At 30.9% G+C, this 19174-nt stretch overlaps 1 protein-coding gene across 5 annotated transcripts in view; it reads right to left on the bottom strand.

Annotated features, from left to right (window-relative positions):
* The window catches only part of LOC113400161 (zinc finger protein 608-like), a 93084-nt gene that overhangs the window by 12245 nt on the left and 61665 nt on the right, over nt 1-19174 (bottom strand). For 4 of the 5 annotated variants that reach the window (XM_026639627.2, XM_064217773.1, XM_026639628.2 and 1 more), the window contains one exon: nt 1059-1182. In XM_026639627.2, coding sequence (XP_026495412.2) covers nt 1059-1182 — 124 coding nt within the window. The remainder of the gene's footprint in view (nt 1-1058; nt 1183-19174) is intronic. The other variant, XM_026639629.2, reaches the window with a different exon arrangement.

The raw sequence follows: 19174 nt of genomic DNA, 5'->3' as shown, positions 1-19174 counted from the left end.
CAAAAATCTTCGTTCCTTTTTCAATGAATATTTACGATAATTTATTTTTGAAAACGTAAATAAAAAAATTAAACCATAATCTCTAATGGTAACAAATTATTAAACAGAGATAAAGTACTAATTTTTTGCAGAAACTTTAAAAACAATCTACAATTTAAGCCATACTTGAACTTATTTCTTTCAATTAAGCGGATAGTAGCGCACCCGGTTAGCTCTGTAATTACATGGGGCCTTGACGCTACTGTTTTACACATTACATGACGGATAGGCGTTAAAAAAGCCATGGTTCACTAAAATTACTTCAAATAAACTGTTTCAATTAGGTGTTTTTTCTAAAACCGATGAATACAATTTTTTATCTCGTCTTTGAATGTATCCTTTTCGTGTTTAACACTGTGTGACTTATTAATTAATAATCTTAACAATTGTTTCTGGTAATATTTATTCATTGCATATTCTTGAAGAAAACGTCTTATACATAAATTAATAAGAGTTTAATTAGAGACACACGTTAATACGTTAATATGTGATTATCTGATTTACAATGATCTAATAATGCCTATTAATTCAATGGTTTTGTATGTAACAAATTAATTAAACTCTTATTAATTTATGTATACCTAAGTATAATTTTAAATAACATACATAAATGCAATAAATTTGATACCGTATTATTGTATAATAGAGGTAGTAATTAAGTATATTTTTTTATCGAATAGTAGTGTGATACATATATAGTATTAGTATCAATAAGGCTCAGCTAACCACTATTTTTAATTATGGCCTAACTGGTTGAATCCTAATTAGTTTCGATACTCATATAAAAAATAATTAGCCAATTTTTTTTTTATTATTATTATATAGAATCTGCTGACAAAAATAACAAGAATATATATATATATATATATATTATATATATATATATATATATTTTAAAGGTAAGTAAGGGGTATGCGTGGATCGCTAAGCGGGTACAAGTACCAGGCGTGCATAAGCGTGCTGGAGGTGTGAAGTGAGGCGCTACGGTGCGTTGGGTTCGTGCGCTAGTAACAACTCACCACCTTCCGTTTCGTGCCACACGATGCCCTCCAGCGTGACCGAGGTACCAGGCTCGCAGGGCCCCAGGCAGTCCGGCTCGGTGATAGTTCCCACCGATGTACCGACGCATACTTCTGCAGTCTCCTATGGAACAAAATTTTTACTTTTAAGAAAATTCAAAATATTTTTTACTTATTTAATTATATCATTATTCATTAAATATAATACGATTAAGATTTTGTTAGTTCCAATTGATCTATGGGTCCTGGGTGGTCCTAATTACGCGACTGTGAAAAAGATGTCCGTCTTTTCTATTCAAAAATATTATAATCTTGTGTTTATAACACAAGATTCTAAGAAGAAGCGATTGTTGTTGTAACTTTCAATAATGTCGATTAACTTATAAATAAATTATTATAATTTAATTAATGGTCTTTTTAAAAATAGAATTAGTGAGTAAATTTACAACTAAGTCATAGAAAAAAAAAACGCTATTTATTTTAATTAAAAATCCTTAGATTATTTTTTTCTTCTTTCTTGGTCAATAGAAACGACAATCGCCCGCGGTACTTACTAGGATTGCATAAATGCAAAGAGCGTTTACGGTGTGGAACATAATAAAATGAAGCCATTTACATTCAGCGGCCGATATGCGAATAGCACAGTAATATCGCCCCGTCTCTCTCACGCACACGGTTAATGGCATCGCAAATTATGGAGTCGAGCATCCCCACAGTGAATCCGTAGAGATGTCGACTCGCAAATGTACTATCGGAAAAATAACAAAATTTTATGTGAATTGCGAGAACTTATAATCTTTTCACGTTTCGGTAACAACTAATATTGGCGAAAGGATAAGCAATGCTTTTATATGCCTTATATAAAGTGATCGTACCAAATGTTTATTTAAACATATTTTATCTAAAATATGTACGATAAGTGTAAGAGAGATCGAGCGTGATAAAAATTGGCAACGGCTTATAATTTGGACTTAATATTTGAGACATGACGCAACTGTATCATGTTCGACTTCGTATTGATTGAAACATTGGCAAACACAAACAAGTGTTTGTGTCAAACGAGTCTGATCTTTCATCATAGATTAAAAAAATATATGATTATGTTTATACTTGAACACCCAATTATTAAGCAAATAAAATAATCACTGATAATCACAGATACATTTGTAAGATTATGAACATTGAGAATTTATTTACAATTATAGTTAATATATTTTACTTTAAGATATTATAATTGAATCAGATAATGCACAATAAATAGCACGAATAAAGAGCAGTTGGCTGTCATTTTGGCAATTATTGTACAACAACGCGAGCGTCTAGACTGCACGAGTGAATGATATCTCCCCATGCGACCGGCAGCTGAATTCAACTAAACTTGCTAACGTTTCGAATAAAGCTTCATAAAAACATACTCACTGCCCACCACTCGGTACATTAGCCGCAAATAATGTCTATTTTAACAGCTGGATATCCAAACTTTAACTGTACTGTACAGTGTTAATCGGACTGTAACATTAATTATTGCGAAACTGCTCGTAAAGCGACCTTATCCTATATCCTATACCATTATATCCAGTATTTGCTTCATTGGTATCGTATCGTCGGAATGTAATCGCATGTCTAAGCATCTTAAGCGATAACAGCAAATAGACGATTATCTCATACCCACGCGTCGAATATAAATAGCATAAAGCGTTGCATTGTTAGACGAAGACAAATGTGCGATCGTCTTACGCCCACTCGGTGTCCGTTACGAGACAATACTCTGTTTATTTGTACAGTTAAACCGCATATTAATATTTCGACACGCCATGTCGCCATTAAGTCCTTTATGAGCGCCTCGCCGTTATAAGTCGAGGGGAGGCATTGTACGCTAGACGGCACAACTAGAGGGGTCGCACGGTTATGAACGTCAATGCTCGCTTGGAGTCGACTGCAAACAAGGGTCGCCAGCTGCCGCTTTATCTCGCCAAACGAACTTTACGACGGGAACTCGAAAAAAATTTCAATTCACATTAACATTTCAATATAGCTCGAGCGTGCGCTAGCGTATCGGACGCAAATAAGAGATGCAGTCGCGGCGGTGTCGGAAGACAATACATAGTAAATCAATTCAGGCGACGGGAACAAAGGGGCACGCCGGGGCGGAATGTAATGAGCGAGCAGACTTCGAGTAAGACGCCGAAGGGAGTCGTTTGAAGATCTCACTGTGAAGTGCGACGCAGCAACTAATTTGTAATCTCCATCGCATCACACCGCAAAAGGAGAGCGCAGCAACCCACACCTACATGTTTACTGACTCGAGACAATGGCTCCTCCGAAGACCTGAGTCACAACGTGTCGCTAAAATGCGAGCCCGATTTACGCGTTGCCGCGAACGACGACAAATTTCACGTAGATTACGATACACATTTGGCAACCGATGCTTCTGAATGCGATGTCTAGCAGCGACCGAATTGAAGAACGCTATAGCATTTGTCATTACAATAATTTAAGGGAATGGCACGATTAAGACTAACGTTTACGGTGAGCGGGCAACGTGGCATGCCAAGGGTAATAAATACCGGGGTGGAAACTAAAACGTCTTGTTTATATACAACTTACCGAGTGCTATATAAATTTAGTCATGAATGCGTGTAGAGACAATATTTTTTCTAGCTCACAAATGAAATAAACATATACATTCGAAGTCATTTACGTTTTTTATTTACTTATAAGACTTGCGTTTTTATATTTTAATAATTGTATATATTATTCAAATACACTGAGATTTGCATAATACGTAAAAAACATATTTTTTGTATAATTATGTAAAAATGTACATGTTAAAAGTTTCACCTTAAAATGGTCATACATAAAGTTACGTTTAAAAATTAAATTACAGAACAAGCTGTATTACATTGAACCTCGACAAAAAATTAAATAAACATGTAAACGAACAAGATAAGGAATTAATTGAAAGAAAGCTTTGCGTAATTGGTCTAAATGCTACTTTTCTCGTTTTATTTATAACTCCCGAGAGCCACGTTTTCTTTGCAATGTTGTTTTAGACACGCCAATTAATAAATTTCATATTTTTTAATAAAAAAAAATAATTATAATTGTTTAAAGCAAAATTATATCTAATTGAAAGCTTTTGTTTTTTATTATTGTTTAATTTTTCAATTCTTCACAGACGCTTTGTCCGTGCCTTTGGTTTATTTTTCCATTATTTGGAATGTGTTTATTTGATGATATGTAATTTCAGGATTCCAATTTTCATTTATCATATCAAATGTGTATACCTTATACATGATTATTGATGATATTGATGATATAGATGATTCTAGTTGTTAGGAAATGAATAATTTACCGACATTATATTATAAATCATATAATATAAATTATATAATATAATGACTAATAACACTTGATAATATGATGACGTTAACTACATATTTCTAGTCCGTGTTATTAAGTATCGCGATAGCAAGTCCCCTTTACCTATAAGTATGGAATAGTTTATCATGATATTGAGCTTTAGTTCAAATGATTTCGATCTCCTTCTGATTTATTATTTCCTAGTCGATTATATTATTTTTGATTAGTATATAATATAACTTATTAATTGTATATGTATTTTTTTTTTATTTACTTTTTAGATAGTGTTTTTTATGTGAATCTTGCGAATAATTTTTAAACAAATCAAAAGAAATACAATCAAATCATTAAGTTTTTCTGTTTGTTTATCGTTTGTGTTGTGAGGAAACCACCACTCTATACTGAAACATAGTTATGGAATAAGTTCTAAACCATCTCTTTCAGATAAGATTGTCCCGTGATTGTTGTCGTGGGACGTTATCATGATGCCCAGTCATAATAGACTTCTAAATTTAGATTTAAACGCAATTTTTATACATTTTATTTTGAAACTTCTTTCTCATAATATTTTCCTTTCATGTTATAAAAATAGTAGTTGTAATTATCGCTCACTTGAGTTGCAATAAAAACTAAACTTCACGGTCGGAATGATACTTGGATCAGATAAAGATGACTATATTATAAAAAACGTCCATACAATCATAACGATCTGCCACGCTAACGTAAACTCTATGAACGTAAAAGTAGATACTTTTAATATAATAATATATGTATAAAAATATTATTATATAACATTTAAAGACATTCTATTAAAATCGTTTTTAATGATAGAGAGATAGTAACAGGAACATAATATATCAAATTTGTGAGTGCTTATTTGTACGAAATAAGTGATTTAAGTAGATAAAATTAATATAACGCTAATTAATCACAAACATTCAGTTATCGTATAATTTTAACGAGTTGAAAGACATAATAACATTGAAAACAATCGCACCCTCGTCGGAGACTCGGCAATATTAATTAAAATAAAACCTCACTCCATCGACTGATGCTCTGGTAATTAAAAATAACTATAGCGTAACATTCAATTTTATAATTAATCCTTTAAAGGTTTTAAAACTTTAATATTTATTTTTCATTGTTTGATAATTCTAATTTCTTTTTTAATATGCGAGTTTCGTATGTTTTACCACAAAATTAGTTTTAATCTATTTAATCTATCTATAAAGAGTAGACATGAAAAGTCGCTTTTACCGTCAGCTGTATCTTAACTCTACTAAATTACTAAACAAATTTTGATGTGGTGTTCACTAATAGAAAGAGCGATAAACGAAGAAGGTTTGTATGCATAATTTAGTGAATATATTGTGCAAAAGTATTTTATCCCATAATCTTTTAGTGCGCTTACTTGTGCAACGGTGGCTTAATCATAAAGCGATACATCAGAACAATGTACCAAATAGAAAATTGTAGGTCTTAAAAAGATCTACAGAAAAGTCCACGATAGCACGACGTGTCTATCTTCTAAGGTAAGGTCCCATATTCTACTTTTATATATCAGTTTTATTAGTAAAACTCTATAGTTTATTTGCAAAACTGTTTTCTGCAAATTAATATGCAGATAAGTATGTTAGTTACCTTAGGTATTCAATGAATTTTATTAGAGATAGAATATATCTCCGATTCTAAATTACGTGCAACCAAAACAATCGTTTGCTACCAAACTGATTGTAACTAAAAAAAAATTGACATTGGCAGTTGAAAGTCGTGGACATATTTTGATCTTTGTTTTACAATAAAAATATTATTCAAATTTGTCATTTATGGCATAAAAAAAATAAACGAATCCATAAATAAACGTTCCAAAATAAAGTAACATACCAACTTTATATTATTTTCTGCACTTTCCATTTTCTTTATTAATAAACTGCAGACGTGAGAAACCGGGCCGGGTGGCTAGTTATAAATAATAAAAACTACAAAATATATGACTATTATATGTATACACATTCATAATAAACAGCACATCTTCATTGGCAAAATTAGTTATCCATTTATTGTAAATGAATAATCCGACTATGATATGTCAGCATTATACTTTATAATAGAAGCATAACAGATATAATTATTATAACAATATTTTATCAAATGTAAAATGAATTTCTCTGAAAGCTTGCAATCGCAGATATTAATATAAAATTATATAAGCAAAATGAAATTCCGAGGGAAATATTTTTAATAAACACGAGCCGCCTGACAAAGACTTATTCAAAGAGGAAGTTCTAATAAAAGACGTTATAATAAAAGCTTCCACAGGCTAAGAATGGCATTGCTGTTTTTATACTTCTGCAAATGAAATGTATTGAATGAATAACATGACATAATTTTTCACCTTTTATAGTGATACACATCAGATGTATTAAAACAAAGTCTATTCCATATATCAGATACCAAATTATCATTTGCTCTTTTCAAAACCGTATAACGGATTTCCATGTACTATGTATAATATATTTGAAAAAAAAAAGTGTATTCGCTCCGAGTAATAATCCATTAAATATGTCAACTTTCGTAAGTAAAAATTACATTTCTTTATTCTGACTAAACGCTAAGTAACAAAAGTCTAGTGCGACGTTAAAATGGCGGCGATGTCTACCATAAACTCCTTTACAACCAGTTTCTTACAAAAGAAAAAGTTTTCATTCAAAGGAGGTTTAAAAGCAAGGCAGACTGCGCGTTATTTGATACTTGCAACATTGAAAATTAGTTTTATTAATGCAATAAAAATTTATACACGTGGTCAAGGATGGTGAGTAACTATTTTAATAATTTATTATATTTTTTAATATATTATGATGTCAGTTTGCTCGTTCATGACTTATGAATAATATAATGAAAGCAATTCGAATTATTTAAAATATATTAACATTTAAACGCCGTTTAATAGTATAGTAAATGTCTTTATAGTTTATAAATAAAAGCTATTATCGTTGTTTATCTAAAATAAGTTGTTATTAATTTATCATTGTTTAAGATAGTATTATTATTTATTACATTGATATTGTTTAAAACGTTTAGGAAACATATGTTTATTGAGTAGAAATAAAACATTTATTTTATGGAACACATCAATGTCGATAGTGTTATAATAAAATATAATTGTATAAAATATTTACTTATTTAGTTTATTTTCGAATAAATATAATAAAAATAACAAAAGATTAATGTACATAAATGTCAACAAAAGTAAATAAAAGAAATGCAAATACTAGCGATGCTCGTTTTAACATTGCCATATTTATTTATTTATTAATAATTATGCTAGAGTGAGGTCAACCCTTGGTTTTCTCACTCATCGAACCTGCTACTTTTCTATTGAGAACACCGCAAAATTACTACAGCACGTAAAAATATACGGACTTAAAAATTGAGAGCTAAAGCCATCACGCTTCACCGCAAATTGACTACTAGTAATCAAACAATGCAAAAAATAGATTTTAAACTTAGCAATGATCTTGAATACGCAGTGTCTGTTCTCTCTTGAACTCGCAACCTTAACTTAAAATCCACGCGTTCTACTTGTATCATGTCATTGCTAAATAAAATTATGTATACACATTTGCTTGAAACTTAACTCAATGTAAACATTTGAATTTCAAAATGTTATACATTTCGAGACTAATTATGTTAGCTTTGTGTATTTTGTTCTACGAAGTATACTTAAGCGTATTCGCAATAACAAATATACTTATAGAAATTGTTAGCTGTATTTTCACGAGTACGTTCTCTTAATAATATAAGCCTTATTGATATAAAATTGATTTAAGTGTAGTATGTTTCGAATTATGAACAAAACGTAATTAAAATATATGCTTAGTTTATTCAAAATAAAATAGTAACTTAACCAATATTCGACTGTTTCGGTTAATTTGTACCAAAATTGGTAAAATTACCAATGCATATAAATGTAATTTGTTTCGCGGTCAAGTGGTTTAAATGTTTTAGGTGTGTTTATGTTTTCCGCATTTATCGGAAAAAGACCTCGACGTAGGACATACGTTTATATCAATAGTATGGACGTTCTATATTTAATTACTGGTTTTAACTTTTAAAATATTAAAATAATGGAATTAAAAAAAATAAATTTAAATATGACCTTAGATAAATACAAAAAGATTTCGTATCTTTACAAAAAAAAAAAAACGTGATAAAGATACGTGATCAGAATGATAGACTAAAACTTTTATCATTTAAATAAGCAGTCTATCTGTTACATCATCGTTTGTCCTTATTGACTATCCCGCACAACCGAAACTGTAGAGCCTAGAAAGCTGAAATTCGAAAAATAGGTTAATTTTATAACGTAAGTATCCGTTAAGAAAGTATTCACTAACTACATCTTTAAAAAGGGGAAATGAAAGTGTTGGTATGAATTTTCACTGTACGAAGTCGGGAAATCGCTAGTTTTTAATAAAAAATACTGATGAATTTGCTCAATATTAAGAGATACGTGTTGATAAATAAAGTGAGAAAAAAACTCAGGTAGATTTTTCGATAGGTACCAATCCTACAGCCACAGCTGTGAAGCGTCTCCTCTAATGGGAAGGTTATTTTTGACAAAGGATTTTTTTTAACGTATTAAATTGCTAAAGGTCGTTTTTTTATCATTCTCTTTGATTATCTATATCGAGTTGAAGGACTATAACTAAAGTTTTATAGCACAACGATAACCAACTTAGGGTCTTTTTTTAAAGTGTTGATCACTCTCCCCTGCATATAAAACATCCTGATTGATAGGTCAATATCCAAGCTGAGGCCCAAAATTGCAATTTGCAATTTAACTAGCTCGTAATGAAGTTCACAACCTTTGTGATAGAATTGTTCGAAAATCTACCGAAAGGAACGCACCAGAAGAATAACGTATGTTTAATTTAACAAATTTCAGAATTAAAGTAAGACTTGGTCAATTGAAAGAAAAAATATGGAATATTTAGGCTTCTGTTAAAGACTTAGCGATAGTTGTTTAAGCTTTTTTTCATCACCTAAGATAAAATTGGTGATGAAAATTTGCATAGGAGTTTGCCATTTTTGATGCTTATAATGAATAAATTAATAGAAATCGATGTTTAACTCAGATTTTTTTTGAAAATCCGTTACTTAAATGGGTAATATTGAGATGAAAGTTTATAAGATCTTCATAATTGAAGTAGGAGGTATAGATAATTCGATTCTGATTTAAATTAAACAGAGAAGTTCGTCAGTTTTGAAATTCCAAGTATGTAAATTAGAATTTAAAAAATCTATAAACAACGCAGGTTACAAACAAGATGTTTAAAACTAGAAAATCTGTATATTTCAGAAACACTCAAGTTTTTGTTCGGTATAAAATTAATTTATAAAAGTAATATATTAATTAATAAGATAATTTAAAACAACTATCAACATTATCATATAAAATATTTTATCATAAGCAAATAAAAATCAACAAAAACTCAGAGACAATTTAATATCATTACGGCTTCAAGATGGCGCGTACCGACGATAAAATCCCGTTCCAAAAATGTGGTAATTTTTAGCGCTGTAGCTTAATTCAGTTCGGAGAGAATTTCGAATCTGATTCATATCTTTGGACCGGGTTTCGTTTTTACTCGCTTTCCGCAGCTTTTTAATTTGAAAAATAGCAACAGATTTTCTACTAAAACAACAAAAACAAAATGTGTTATTTTGAAAAACAATTTAATTCACTAAATTACTGTTAAATCGTTAAACTAATATTTTATAAGCTTCTTTCCCCTACAATACAAATATAAACAGCGATGCGAACACCGATTGCCCGTTTAAATCACCCTCGTTCCAGCACGAGTGGACGCGGCATCCGTGACCCCTCCGACAACGTGTTATTTATTCTCCTTTTGAAGCTCTTTACGAACTCAATATCGAAACTCGATTTTTCTCCCAGCTCTGGTAAGATAGAGGCGGATTATTACAAATGTTCTTTATACGGTCGAGATGAATGTCGACGTTTTCAAGATGCGTAAATAAATAAGTTAAGTATTAAATAAAGTTAAGTATTAATAAAGTAGTCGTTCAAGTTATAAAATTTGCTCCGCGAAATATCAGCCGTAATGTGAATATTCATGATCCGGAGTCATATAAATATTTCTCGAGACAGCCGAGCGCGTTAATGAAACAAGATGCTAACTCGAGACACAAAACTCTAAAGTTATTCATCTCGCGTCTCGCGCGTCTTTGCGCTCAGTCTATTATTTCAAATTATTTTTAATTGCGTAAAAGCAAGCGAAAAACACAAGAACAGCACTTTGAGTTAATTACTCTCGCAATAAAGTATTCAAAGAGCTCCTCGAGACGCAGTACCGTGCCTAATACAAATATTAAACCGTAACCTTTCCGCTTTAACAATTCTTGAAAAGAAAATGGACCGTGAAAATCGTAACACAACAATTGCTCGTAATGAAATCTCTTTTTTTACGGCTACGCCGGGCCTGAGCAATTTTAACCTCGTTTTCATTGAAATTCACATTTCATCCGAATAACAAAGGGTTGGACTCTTTGGCGAAATGTCAATTGTGAGGAGGGTAGCCGGCCGATGTTCCTCCGTAGAATGGAATCATGGATTGCGGACAGTGGACATGTAGGGCGACTGCACTATTTATACGGATACAGGCGCGGCTGTACTCGTGTATTGTATACCTACCGCCGTCAGAGATACTGAATTATGCATGAGAGCCAACGAATGTTTTAAAAAGTTAACAAGGTTTTCCGAGCTTTTTCTTTGTTCTGCTATTTTACCAAGGAAAACAAATTGCCTGTATTCCGACAACGCTACAAATATGATTCGTCTACGTGTATTAGATGCTGACGCTACGAATTATAAAAGCAAGATGCGGTTAATATTATATACTTATTAACTTTCTAGGCAGATGCCATGTATAAAGGCGTTGTATGCACCTAGTTATACCTAGATTTTTAGGTCATTATATTATAATGTCTAACACGATTGCTATCGCGCAAGAATATTTTGCAAGTATAATATTAAGATCACATTGAAAACATTATCACGAGTTAATCTCTTTTGGTAAGGAAACAACAATTAAAGTGTAGTCCGACTAAAGTTGGCTTTTAGTGTAGCTCTAAAAGTTGCGGTTTCTCCGTACCGCAGGCTTTAGTGCGGATATCTAGCCGATAACAGGATTACCGCGCCCTCCCGCCTTGTTACCGGATAATTCGCACGCAAACTTCCTCGAACCCTCTACGCGATACTGCTCTCCTGGTACTTTATTTGGACAGTTCTTTTGTTGTAATTTTTGTAAAAAGAAAACAGATGATCCTCTTTTTAAATTATTTATTATTTTGTTACAATAATAAACCACAAAGTCCAAAGTTTTACAATTATATATAAGTATGTAACTACTTGGAGAACGAATTGACAAATAATATTATTATTTATATTATAATAATAGCAAATAAAGTTGAAACAGTTGACGGGAGTCGTGAAACCTTTACGACAGTATAAAATGGTAATGGATTAACTTGATCGCCGCAGTCGGCGTTTAACGAGCGACCTGAGCCAACTTCCTCAATAAAATAATAGTCTTTCGGCCTCGTACCCACGGGCATAAATACGGCTTTTAAAAAATATTAATGATCTCGAAACACGAATACCTTAAAATAGCGTGGGCTCATTATCTTTATACGGCAATGAAATGAAAAAATAGATATTTGATAATAAATTTTACTTTTTTCGTGGTCTACTGCTCGGTTCATACGATTTAATATATTATCAAGCAAATTAAAGTTATCATTTTTAATTCATTTAATATCGTGCTTTTAATTTTATTTAAAAATTAGCTATTCAAGAATGATTGGTATCGCAATAAAAGAGTGCGCAACTGTCAAATTCAACGAGCAAAAGCAAAGCGAAATAACGGCTAAGGTAACAAGAAATGATAGTTATGTTTCCGAGGGCGCGGACAACGAGGATCATAAGGGTCTAAATTGGCTGGCACTTTATGGAAATATGATTCCGTTTATAACCCGAATGATATTGTAATACAGCTCGGAGTTGGGGCGGAAACTAAATAATATTGTTTTTTTTATGCGGCAACGTGGCGCTGACGACACGCGATTTACAATGTTTGCTATTTAATGTTTATTTTACGATGCTAGGCTACTATCGAGGTTTGTTGCAACACTTTACGTTTAAGACTTCTTTTCAATATCTTATACAGCTCGAGTTAATAATTTTTTCACGTTAAAGAAGTTCAATTTACACTTTGATAAAATTTTGATACTGTTTCTACAGTTCAATTAAAAACAAAATTTTAAAAGCAGTTTGACCTTTTCCCCTTCCTTTGTACGACATAATGATTCATGCTTATTGTTTAAATATTGTGTCTATTTGGACAGAGAACCTGTTAATAGACGTTTCAGTATCAGATAATTTAAAATACAACAATGATTTTTGATTAAAGCAACAGCTACATATTAAACGTCAGACAAAAATAATCCCCGTTGTGAATAAAATATAGTATCGTTGTACCCCCATAGCTTCATGGAGTTCATATTCCTGCAAATTTCTCACGTACGCGTTTCTATCTGTACATTGATCAGAGCAATCGTAACTATCAGACATGCATGTATTATATAATAAATAAATGCAATAAAATGTCATAACATTATAAACATTTAAAAAATAAACGATTAGTGTTGGTTATTAATATCCATAAGTAAATGTAATGCTTCTATTCCACATTGAATGTACGTGTAATTTCATATTTTGTATAAAAATATTCTATCATAAATAAATAAACTTTTAAATCTGTCATCGATATTAAACTCATGAATAATTTAAAAAGTCAAAGATGTATCTTACTGAACGCAAAACTTATTAATTATTACAAATAGAACGGTCTGTAGTAATTAAGAGTCCATTTCACGGCGTCCTCTTAAAATTCACTACGCGCTGGGGAGGTTCAAAGGCGAAATAATTAAAGGCTAGGGTAAGAAAATGCAGGGAGATCAAAGGAGGAAATCTCCCCTCGGATAAATAAAATGGTGCCAGGGATTTTCGTGTTCGCTACTGTTGCTACCTACGTCTGCTTTTACCAACGCGTCGAACCGCAATCTTTCTTATTATTAAATATTTTATTTGTGATGTCATTAACCTATGTAGTTATATTTAATATTAATCCTATGTGTACTAAATTTATTACGTGTTATTAAGTTTGTAAGTAGTAAACTTAATTTTATAATTTTTATTGAATTAATAAATTGGTTTCTTCTTATATACAATTTATTTAATGTAAAAATTATACGGACATAATGTGTTTGTTGTTGAAGATTTGTTAAATAAATACTCAGCATAATTTGATTTGTAATCTGTGGATATTTAAGTCAGAATATGCTTAAGCAAATTTCTATTAATGAAAATACTTCTTTAAGGAAACTTAACAGGCTTTTTGGCAGATAATTAATATTTTTATTATCAATTAATATATGTTTTTCATAGATTTTATATGTAATTTGTTATTGAGACATTGTATAACATAACTTTATTCAATAGTAGTAATGGTTTCATAATAACCTATCGAAAAGTTTGTTGATTATATTATTATCCTGAATTTATTAACTTCTTTATCAAAAAAATAAACTTTAATGGAAACACACAGCGGCAATGCAATTAATAGTGACAGACCTAAATGAACTTGCAATTAAATCCAACTGCGTTATAACGACTATCCAATTATGTTTCCATTAAAATATAATTACAGTATTTTCAATATAGATTACGATGTATTTATAGATATAATAAAGTTGATACATAAAGAATGTAAGTATATATAACATTTTATAAGCAATTAGTTTCCGCTTGCAAATTCGCCAACGTGTGAATCGAAAGGCGTGTGCTTGGTTTGGTACATTATGTTTCATTTTAAACTTACCTATATATCAGAGTTTAGTTTATTTTTTTTAATATACATAGAACTACAATCTTTTTTTAAGGATCCTTTTTTGATAAATACATACATAGTCGTCTTACCATATTTTCCAAGCTACCGTACACTTGATTTTTTTTAGATCGTGACGTCAATCCAGTTCATTAAATATCTCACGAATTCATCGACTTACCTGAAAAGACAAAAATACAATTAAAATAATTCGTGTCGATGTATGTCAGTATGAAAATCAAATAATTAAATAATAATTACTATACTTAGTAATTTAAGTGTTGATTACAATTCAATAATAAATTTATATATAAAATGTTTATATCTAATTATATCTAAGTTTACACGTGTGTACGCAGGCACAATTGTAATTTCCTCACTCAATTAGTCCAATGGATCCAACAAATCCTACCTGATCGGAATGGGTTCAGACAGAGAAAGGTTTTCTGCCGGGGTTCGAACCAGTACCTCGGGGTACTGGTTCGCAGCCTTATAAGTTATAAACCACTGAGGAGGCATAACAACTCATCTAATCTAGTCACCACATATTGAGATATATGTTATTTTTGTAGTGTATCGAATTGTTATGTTATCGTCAATTTTCGATCGTATTCTGTTGAAATAAACTAATTGATTCGGTAATATCCTCGACTCATCATACATTTATCATTTCTTTATAAACCGATCATAAAATCAATCAGTGTTTTTAATGTATAACAAGCACCGTTCAATATCAATTAAATTTTATAGTAGAAGCTAAATGGTAGCCGGTCGACACGTCCGCTAAGAAATTCCATTTATTATTAATTTACTTCGCCTTTATACGAGATGATAAGTCATTGTTCGTATACGTCATCATTAAATATTTACGGTACGTTACGAAACAAATTTGCTGTTAATTACGTAATTTTCATATTTAGATATAGTATGTTTAAATATATTCTTATAAAAGCAACCAATTATATATCATATGGAGATTAAAAAAATTTGAAAAACACAAACTATTTTTAAATAGAAAGACTTGATTTATTTTTACTAAATTAATTATTCAATTAAAACTTTACGGAGAAGATGTCTGCTATAATATTTTTGTATGTTCTGAATATTTTAGTATGAAAGCAATGCTCGTCTATTCTTCTAAGAAAAGTAAAGTAAATTTTAAATTGTATCATGTTAACTGTATTTCCATTTCACACAAACAACTACGCGATCAATAAGACTATACTCAAAAACTTTACCAAGATCGAACAAATATAATTTTTAATGTGCATATGTAAATTCTGCTATCTATAAGAATCAAAGCTGGTACAAGTTATTAGTAGTACCTAAATTAGGGTCGTGAAAAAGACCTGAACGATTTATTACCAGCATTCATTAGCCACAATTTATACATCGCCGACCGATCGTAAAATTTATGACGTCAACCTTTTTCGGATTGTTTGACGAACAAATCCGACGAAATCGATGACAATTCATAGCAAACTGCCTAATTGTTAAAAATTAACATTCAAATTAGGGGAGAGCTGTTAGTGGAATTAAAACTGTGAAACTGAGTTTCACTCATAAATCGTCTGGAGAGGGTGGCGAGAGCTCGCCTCTTTATTGGCTCCAAGTCGACATTGCGCTAATAAATGAAGCAGAAAACTTCTCCGAGTGTTATGTTGTGCGCCGTTTGAGCGGAAGACAATTTCGCATTCAATCGAATATTACGTCTATCTCAAACGGTGTAGAGGTGAAGTTTCGATGAGGACAAACTTTATAACCACTCAGAATCTACCCATCCTAGTTTCTCATACACAATAAGAAGGGAAGGGAAAGAGCGCATTATGGGTTATGAAATGAACAAGGTTGGTTCATGTTGCCCTGGTGAAGAAAATTAAATTATGGTCGTAGCTCGTGGAAAGAAAGCGTCATGACAAGTTCAATTCGATGGAGTACAGACGACGCTATACGTAGTAGTGTTTCGAAATATTTTCCGAGGACTGCAGCAAAACAAATTAACCCACCCTCCGCTTGCAACTGCTTACGTAATACTCGTGACGTTGCTGGTTATAATAAACGCGAATAGAAACAACGAGGGTCCATCTGCGTTGCTCGTTAAAAATAAATGAGATCTTGAGTTAGAAACTAGAAAACTCTTTAATCTTCCGCCTAAAGAAAATCAATTGTAATAATAATTCTATTGTATTGTAGTTAGAAATTCAATGGTTTAGTCATGCTTCACCTATGACTTCTGTTAGAATAGATAATGTCGATTGTCGATCAGTGTTATTATTATGTACAGTATATCACATTCCGATTTGTAATAGTCCGCTTGTATAGTCTTTATTTTGTTAGCAGTAAAGGCGGCTGAAGAATGCAGGATGTATCCGTGTGATTGAAGCAAGACCATTATCGATATCAATGGCGGTTGGACAGAGACCAATCATTATGGTAATTAAATTGAAAGCACGCTTTGATGTCTGTGATCACAGAGACATAGTTGAGATAATTGAGATAATTTAAATTGCTTATCAACATATCATATTCTATGAGCGTTACAATACATAATGTATTATAACGTTAATTAAGACAGCATGTTTCACACAATATTTATACATTGGAGAGAAGAACATACTGTAGAACTCAATTTCGACTATTGTTTTATTCAAACTAGTATTATTTTTACAGATTTACTATGACCCAGTTTTTATATAAACGGTAAACGGTATATAAAAACTGTATATTGCTGTTAAGATAAACATTTTGAACATAATATTATATTATAAATAATACTATCTGTTGATTACAAGCGAGGTTATTAAAAATGTTGTAACGAGAGGTATATGTGTGTATACCTTATTTAGCACATAGAAAAAAAATAAAGGTATACGATTTTTAAATCCTAAAATACTTAGTTGCATTTTTTTATTATATACATATGTATTTAATTTACCAAGTTACTTTAATATGAGACGCTTAAATATACATTTAAATAGTTACATGAATTTGATAATCAATGTTTACGAGAAGTATTGATTATAAAATTCAAGTTACGGTGCACAATTATTATAACTAGTATATTTCCCTTGGATATAATTAATCGCCACGGCGCGGATCATCCACGGCTAAGAAAATCGAACACAAGACTCGTTTATTATTTTCAATCATCTCATAGCTTATCTGTGGCGAACAACCATATAGGTTATCGCAGACAATAAATACTGAGAACGGCACCACGGGAACAATAATACAAGTCAAGAAGCTTATTTACAGCTGTATGTCGATTAACTTAGAAAAAAAATTCTAGAAAAAATATATTTCACAATTCATAACAAAAAACATACATAATATAGAGGTTTATATTTAATCAATAGTTCAACATGAAATATCGATTTCGAAAAATAAAAATACAATCACAATCCAAACAAACAAAACAGTAATAAATAAAATGTAGTTTGTTTGTTTTTTTTTTTTTTGATTAATCAATTAACTTCGCTATAATAACCGGTAGCAAGCGATTAAGCTTATTATATTACGAATTATATTAATTAATAAATAATCGATATAAGGTTGTCAGACTGAGATCGAGTTATCGATTAATTAAAGATGAATGTCTCATGAATCATGTCTGGTTTAACTGGTTTGGTAATTTTTGCATCGAGTTTAAATACATCATATAAAATATGCACGGAAAGGAATTATATTATAAAAGTGTTTGCTCTTAGTATATTTATCTTTGATAAAAATAAATAATCTCGAAGTTATTAGGAATTAAAAATAGCGTTTCTAATGGCAAACATGTGTTCGTTAAAACAGGTTTTACTTTTTAAAAGCAAGCATATCAAGTATGAGATAAAGATTTTTACATTATCTGTCGCTTCATTACAGAAGATGCTTGCAACCTTACTTTAAACTCGCTTCACAATACCTAAAGCAAGCGAGATGAAATATCTGGCTGGCATGTGAAAGAAAGAGATAGAAATTTTAATGCCGTGAAATAGGGTCGCCAAATATATTATCATAAGAGGGATATTATGATATTAATATTTAATAACTAACATACATAAGAAATTTAATGGTATTTATTGGAACAGGATATAATTAATGGATAAAAAAGTAACAATTAAGATTGTGATTAAACATAAGTAAAAAAAAAAACAACTTTCACACTTGTAAGTTAGAAAATAAATACTTTAAAATCGTTTTAAAACAAGGTGTTGTCATAGTTTGAAAAATACTTTAAATATAACATCACTATTGTATCTATAATCAGTTTTCAAAGCTTTTATGTCTAATACAATTGTAGTGTGTGTGCACAAATAAATGTTCTATCCCAAAATACAGCTGACAATCTGGTCTCCCTATCGCATGTCGTGTGGTGTTAAGGTTAATAGCGCTATTTGTACGAGATGTTATCACTGCGACACCCGACTTAGCTTGCATATTGACTTTTTGTGTCTTTTATTAAAACACAAAATAAACGAGAAAGATATTCGAAAGATTTGTAATTTGGCAAATTATTTAAACAAAGCACTAAGTAACAATAAACAAGAAGAGTCTTACACTTTTGATACCTATTTAATATGTAGGACACGAATTCGTGACGTTAAGTCCGGTAAAATGTTTCTAGTGAAATCATTAATTAATTGATGATTACTCAGCTATCACGTATACATAATCACCTTATAATTTTAATTAAGATTACAATATCTTGATTATTTACAAAAAAAAAAAAATAATTTGTCACTATATATTTTGTAATTTTTGTGAGTTAATTTTTAAATGAATTTAGTTAAGTTT

This window comes from Vanessa tameamea, chromosome 18 (assembly GCF_037043105.1).
Source record: "Vanessa tameamea isolate UH-Manoa-2023 chromosome 18, ilVanTame1 primary haplotype, whole genome shotgun sequence".
NCBI classification, from domain to species: Eukaryota; Metazoa; Arthropoda; class Insecta; order Lepidoptera; family Nymphalidae; genus Vanessa; species Vanessa tameamea.
Note: the sequence above shows the minus strand (reverse complement) of the source record. Positions and strands in the feature narration are given on the sequence as shown.